The following is a 7,639-nucleotide window of genomic DNA, read 5'->3' as shown; positions in this document are numbered from 1 at the left end:
TATGAATATTATGTTGGTTTATTATAGCTCTACATTGTTCATAATAAAAATATGTAATATATTCGAACCTCTCTTATTAGAATACTGGGTATAGGAATATCCCGGTTTAAGGAATAAAAATTTAGGGTCCGGAAACATTTCCATTTACTCCTTTAAATTTATCCGTTTATAGGAATAAGATAATACAGCTTAATAGAATATTTTTAAATAAACTAATAACTCTTTATGCACAATTTCCTAGAAATTTAAATCATTTAATCTGGTTTATTGGGGTCTGTCCCATTGGAGGTAATAAATACTTTATTACTTCGTTATGAATGGATCATTACCAAAGGACTACCTAAGTCTGACGTCACAATGGTAGGGATTTTAAAAATCTTTTCAAACATTTCTAATTTGTGTGTATTTCTCTTATAAGAAGATGGAAATATTGGTGTTTTTAATTCTTTGAAGAATAAATAAGGACTTTTGGTTATGAACATTGATTCTGTGCGCTTGGTATTATTTTTGTTGTCCTTGAATTTGTGAGGTAAGAATATCAAAGTATTAAGATGTTTACTATGAATGTTCACATTTTAAGGTTATGTTATTGTATGATTAAAACTTTAATTATTTTTTTACTGTATTTCAAGGTATTTTGTTGTTGTTTCTATCAGGGTTATTTGATCATTATCATTATAATAAATAAATAAATCATTGAATTTATTTACGAAGTTGAAAAATATTGAAATTATTGTTTTATTCTGTTTTCGCTGCAAGTGATTTTATTCTGTTAAAAATAATAAAGATGTTCGTTTTCTCGTAGTTTGAGTTGTAATATAACATTATGTGAAAACCTTCCTATCAAATTGCCATAATGAGTGTTTAAAAAAATTTTTTTTTTGAATGTTATAACACATTTTGAGTTTACTTTTTAGATCTGGGCATATAATTGCTAGAAGATATCCAGTATTACTGATTTTTTCAGTAATGACAACAAAACTACTATTAACTATTTAAACTACGAGAAAATTATATTTAATATTTTAGAGAATAAAATCTCTAGCACTTAAAAAAGATTAAAACATTAATTTAAAATTTTTTTAACTTTGTAAATAAATTCAAAGATTTATTGATTAATTTTGAAATAAACCCAATAAAAACAACAACAATATACCTTGAAATACAGTAAAAAATAATTAAAGTTTTAATCAAACCATAACATAACCTTAAAATTGAACATTCATAGTAAATATCTTAATCCTTTGATATGCTTACATGATAAATTCACGAACAACAAATAATACCAATCGCACAGAAGAAAGGTTCATAACCAAAAGTCCTTATTTATTCTTCAAACAATTAAAAAAATGAATATTTTCAACTTCTTATGGGGCAAATACATACAAATGAGAAATGTTTGGAACGGTTTTTAAAACCCCGCCCATTGTGACGTCAGAGCTTAGGTAGTCACCCACTTCGTTGCCTGCTATATAGTATGTACATTTTTAGAGTTTTAAAAAATCAAGACTACATCATCAACTATTGGAATTATAAAATCTAAAAACAAAAATGCAGTGGGAAAGATTCAGACGTCTAACATGCATTAACCGAGTGATTTGCTGAGAGTAGGGCCCGAAATGTTCCTATCAGCGCTCTAGTTGAAGAAATATCCGAAAATTTGGGTAACACGAACTTTAAAGCGACAAATTGATTTTTCTGTAGATGAAAAAATTGTTCACAAGTGTCATTAAAAAAAATGGTTGGAAAGAAAAAGATGCCGACGTATCTGCTGCAAATACATGGATAACGGATGTGTTACCTTCATTAATTAAAAATTATGAACCAGCGTACGTACACAATTGTGACGAAACTGGGCTTTATTACCGAGCTACTGTAAAGACCAACTGAGTTAACGAAATGTATTCTTATATTATTGAACTGAGAATGTGCATAGCAAGGGATCCAATGAAGTGAGCTTCAGTAGTTTACCACAGACTGAATGCCAAGAATTTCGGAGATACAAAGATATTAAGGTTGATAGCGGATGTATGTGGAGGCCAAAATAAAACTATGATTCACAAATGGTTCCATGAAACTAGGACATCTATTGAAAAAGTGAATTTAATATTCCCTGTGTTTGATCACTCTTTTATACCTCCTTATCGGGTGTCTGGATTAAGTGAGAGAGATAAAGGAAAAAATACTATTATTTCACCCACGGAATATACCAGTGTTTTTATATAATTTAAAAGCATAATTAATGTTGAAAAAGATGTGCCTGTGTATGACTAGAAAAATGTCACGGAAACTTGTATCAAATTTCCCAGTGCATGGCATTTTTATTTTAATGTACCAAAACGTTTCATATTTACTACATCTCAGACAGGAAATATATTTGTGCAAAGAGAAGTAACTCACAGAGTAGAATTCGGTACACCTAAAGGAGTTCTAAAAAAAGTAACACCTGCTAATGTTAAACCAACAGTAAGCCAACCTCGAGTAGTGGCTCTGAATCCATTAAACGTTACGGGAAAACTGGAAGAATGATGAAAGATTATGTTATTTTGGAAATATCATAAACTCATCAAATCCTCAAAGTTCTGAGAGCAATACTCCAAATCAGAACTGTGCCCTAGACGTAAAGAATTTTTTATATATCTTGTAGAGTATGTAGAGAATAAAGCATTTGTCAATTTACAATAATTGTATTTAATTTTACCTATATTATATATCCGAGAGCGGCGCAAGATAGACGGGGTTGGAAACATGAGGAAGAGGCCTATGTTCAGCAGTGGACTCTTGAGGCTGGATGATGATGATATTATATATCCACACAAATAATTTTATCGCCCTTAAATAATAATAATTCTTATAATACAATTTTCCATGATCAGAGTTAGACATTACTTGGTGTCAAAAACAGCAGTCTCCACTACGGTTGGTTTCATAACCGGAAAACTCCAAAATTGACTATCAAACTCGGAAATCTCCATTTGATTTTCAGAAATTTTTGATTTAATTTTGACTAAAACACATTACAACAAACGAAAATCGTTTAAACAAATCCAATGTTATGACCTATCAAGAAATTTTTAATAGCACTAAGTGATGACAATATTATTTATACCTCGCTATATAAAATGTCATTGTAAGGAAATTATCTCTTAAGGAAATACCATACAAGAGAAACCATTGTTTCTCAGAGGTAACGTCAGACCATATCCAAACTTATCATTTCCCTCCACGTATCCTGGATGGATTTACCGATAACCACCCTAGATTGAATATGGAAATGATTTTGATTAACGAAGAGGAACCTGGGATTCGTCTTGATTAATTTGCGTTCATATTTTTTTTAATTTCTGTGAAAATTTTTGTTAACATTCGGTTTATTTTTGATCTTTTTAAATGTAGATTTAGTCGTGTAGCAAACGGTCGATTTGATTTCGATCTAAACTTTGTTTGCAAAATAAAAATTCGCAACGAAAAATAATTTTCGTACCGGTAAGATTTTTGGCCCCATATATCCTGGATTCTGTTTTGTATGTTGAGTTTTATAGCTTGTGTTGGTCTGTTCTGTTTCTGTCCGTTGTTACTTGCTTTGTATACGTTTTTCATATCATTTATACCTAAGATTTTGATCTAATTAAGAAATTTTCTTACCTGCCATGAGGAGCACCACGTAAAGACATCTGAAGGCTGATGTATTGTTCGTCAAAAAAACTGGTAATAATACTAATGGGTAAATTAGAACAAATAGGGTTTTCCAGTAGATTTTGACGGCTTGCAGCAGCATGGCCGCCTTTGTCATCAAACTGTCGAATATTTCCACTGAAAAAAAAAATTAAAACTGTTATTAAATTTATTTAAGATAAAATAAAGTAAAAATAAAATCAAACAAAAAAGTCAAATGAAGAAAAAAAATAGAAAAACGACTTAATAAATATGTATTCTGTAAAATAAAACAATTTTATAAAAAAAAAGAAAAACCGCGCAACAAGAGTACGAAAAAAATTACAAAAATTACTAAGGAATTCAAAGGACAGGTAGGCTATAGCTAGAATTATAACGTCAAAATAAATGATCGTTAGAAGAAATGGGTAAAGAAAACATAATAACTAGGATTTTAATAAGAAAATATAAAAACGTTAACAATACTAAAACCACTAAAGTAGAAAAGAGATGCAAAAGGATTTAAAATCGTAGTAAAAATCTAGATATAGAAATAATATCAAAAATTTACAAAAAATAATACCAAATAAAAAAAATAGAACAGTACTAAAGCGAATAAAAGTTTTATAAAACCCAAAAACCCAAAAAATTAAAGTGAGAAAGAAGATACCAAGCAAAATTAAAGTGTACAATTGTTAATACAAAGTACTCTCGAAATATATTATTTTTCTCATTTACTTACCAACTAAATTTTTATAGTTGATTAGGTTGATTGCAGTTCATTAATAGTGTTAGGAAAGTATTGTCAAGTAGATACAGAAAAAATTAACTCGATGGCCTAATAAGATAATATCGTACGACTTTTTGAAAGTATGCACGAGATTCGTAGTAGCTGACTACGTAATAAAATAAATATTTATCGAGGGAGCCAAAAGCAGGATTGCAATTTTTATAGTAGTCATATGCTTGAGAGAGTCAAATAAGTTAAAAAAAAATTAAAATCTGCTAAACACATCAAAAAATATTTATCTGTGATTTACTGCTATATCAGTTTTTTTTGTTTACATGAAGTACTTTGACAACTATGACCATTGGTACAGGAACAATAATATTAAATATATAATAAATAATAAAAACAAATCATAAATTGTATCACTTTAACTAACCTAATGTCTATTAGGATAAATATTGTGGTAGAGTTGCGCGGTTTTTAGAAACTGTATAGTTTTCGTGATAGGGTTGTTGAGAATTTCTTAAGAGTAGGTTTTAAGTCCAGTGCTTTATATTGGTTAATGAATTGTTTTCTCAGGTATGGATGATGTGTTTCACAGTCAGGTAAACATTGAAATGGTGACATCAAGAAACAATGTAATCTAATAAAATCGATGTTCTCTTCAAGTTGGGTAATCCACGGAGAGTTGACCAATAAACGGATGGAGTTCATGAAGAGTTGCTTTGCCCTTTTAGCATAAGTTTTGTCAAGTATTCTCTACTGACTTTTTAAAAATAAATTTAAGATCTTTAGCTAGTTAAATTCTGTTGACTCCAGTATTGTGGTTGGTAGCTTCTTTGGCAAAATAATCTGCTGTTTTAGCGGTTTTACCAGTAATTCCAGTATGAGAAGATAGCCATATGAGATAGGCTCTTTGCTAACATCATGAGCAGAGAGATTTTGATATATGTCATGAATGTTTTGAACCAATAAGTGGACAGTAAAAATTGTATTCATTGAATGGATAGATGAAAAGGAATCTGAACAAATGGCAATATGTCTGTTTTGATAAGAGATGCATTTAAAAGCCAACAGCTAGTAAACGCTGCATGTTAAGGGTAGCCGAGATAATCTTACAAGTTCATGTTTTGTGGTGTCGATACGACAAGTGGCAGTTTTAGAAGCATCGGTATAGAGAATTAAATGATATGATTTTTTTTGTATAATTTCTAAAAATGTTTTCTTTATAAGAATGTTAGGAGATTCATGTTTGTTAAATATGGTGACTGAGGTGACTTTTAAGGGAAGACGTTTAGCCCGGGGGGAAATGTAGGTAGAGAAGATAAACTAGTCAGACGGAGGCCAATATTTTTAAAGAGTAAAGTAATTAACTGGGATATAGGTTTTATAATATTGGATATTGGTATTGGAAGAAGGTGGTATTGTGATAATTAGGGAATGAACGAGATTTAAGAGATTTGCAGATCTTATAACATATGAAAGTAGAAGACATTATCGTCTTAATGTCAGATTTTAGATCGATCGTTGTAGTCGAGCTTAGATCGGGTGAGAGCTCTGTAGACTCTAAATAAAGTTGTTTCTGTGAAAGCCAATTCAAGGTGACTAAGGGTTTTAAGAACGTTCAGACTTTTAAAATAATTGGTTTTAAGTTCATTTTTTTATGTTCTTATTCTTCCAATTTAATTTGGAGTCAAATATCATACCGTGAATTTTACATTGATTAACAGCAGATAGTGGGGAATTGTTGAATACAATTTGGGGCAAGGGAGTGGATGTCCTTCTGGAAAATTCTATTAATTTAGTTTTTATCTGAGAAAGTGATAATTCTAGTATGTTAAATGTATCTTAAAGAAGATTTACTGTACTTTGAAAAAGTTTACATGTGGTGGAAACAAATTTACCATCGCAGTCAATGATAACCCAATCAGCGTATTAAACATATTTTATGGGAGTAGGAAAGAACCTGCAACGTTCGTTGATTGCAAAGATAAATCGAGTTGAACTTAATACAGATCCTTGAGAGACGCCTTAATTTTGAGGAAGAGATTGAGAAGGTTTACCTTTGAGAAATACTTTAAAGGCTCTTCTAGTTTTTTACAAATAAAAGAATATAACCATTTAAATTATAGTAGGAGAGTTTGTCAATTATTGCTTTTCTGGAGATTGATCAAATGCCCCTTCAATATCAAATATTAGTAGTTGCTGCGACACCTTATTGATTGTTGATTAATTGAGAAATGTGTGTTTGAAGAAGAATAAGGTTATCAAGAGTAGACAAATGACGTCGGAAACCGGATTGAGCGTCGGAAATAATATTATGCTTTTCAAGGAATCAAGTGAGTCTTTTACTTTATCATTTTTTAAGAAATTTTCAAATTGGCACAAGTGAGGGAGGTTCATGTAATAAAACAAAAAATACACTAGCTGATACATATATAAATGCTTGTGGATAAACATAACGCCTGAACTGTATAATTGCTTTCTTGAATCGAATATATACTGCATTTTCTAAGTTTTGTTTTATTATTTTTTACTTATTATTTAGACTTTTTAGTCGATTTGATAGCCAAGCGGTCCGCCAAATCAGGCGAATGAATCGCTATCACGTCACCGTGAAAGATTTAGTGGAATTATGCTTCGTGTCCCGGTGAGAAACCAAAAAGTCCAACTTAGTAGTATAAAATCTAAATGGATCTGCATGGGATCGACTTATGGATGAGCAGTATGGCAAGAGATGGGGGATTACGTTCCGGCGTTACTCCGTACTGCTATAGATCCCTGCCAGATGAGCTTAAAAAACCGGAATATAGATTCAGAGTTTTTATTTCCCTTTCGATAGTAATTATTAATTTTAATAAATCAGAGTTAATCTTATTAAATTGCTAAATTTCTATTCTATCGCTATTCTATCGTAGATTTAATCCTCACCCTAACTAGAACTGACCAAATGAGAAGATTCTTTCAAGGCTCAGTAAGAAAAGGAATTTAATTTCTAACACATACAAGAAAAACTTCATATCTATAAAAACAGTAGGATAAAGAAAAAGTATGGAAGAGAAAATAAAAGGCAAGAGATGACGCAAATATTCATTGTCAAAAAATATATGAGATTGGACTGGTTTGGACTCAAATTCACCCTTTGGAACTACAGAAGATAGAATTTCTAGAACTGCAGAATTATTTTTAAAATTAATCAGCTAAGAATAATTGGTAAAGTAATGGATGAATATTTTCTATTTTTATAAGGTTTTC

The 7,639-nt window shown here is 30.5% G+C and overlaps 1 protein-coding gene across 3 annotated transcripts in view; it reads right to left on the bottom strand.

The window, feature by feature from the left end:
* LOC140437166 (protein I'm not dead yet-like) overlaps positions 1–7,639 on the bottom strand; it is a 156,315-nt gene that overhangs the window by 21,311 nt on the left and 127,365 nt on the right. For 2 of the 3 annotated variants that reach the window (XM_072526512.1, XM_072526511.1), the window contains exon 2: positions 3,646–3,813. In XM_072526512.1, coding sequence (XP_072382613.1) covers positions 3,646–3,793 — 148 coding nt within the window. In that variant the 5' untranslated portion in view covers positions 3,794–3,813. Of the gene's footprint in view, positions 1–3,645; positions 3,814–4,396; positions 4,539–7,639 lie in introns of those variants that run through there. The other variant, XM_072526513.1, reaches the window with a different exon arrangement.

Source organism: Diabrotica undecimpunctata, chromosome 3 (genome assembly GCF_040954645.1).
Source record: "Diabrotica undecimpunctata isolate CICGRU chromosome 3, icDiaUnde3, whole genome shotgun sequence".
Classification (NCBI taxonomy): Eukaryota; Metazoa; Arthropoda; class Insecta; order Coleoptera; family Chrysomelidae; genus Diabrotica; species Diabrotica undecimpunctata.
This window is presented reverse-complemented; position numbering and strand designations above follow the sequence as displayed.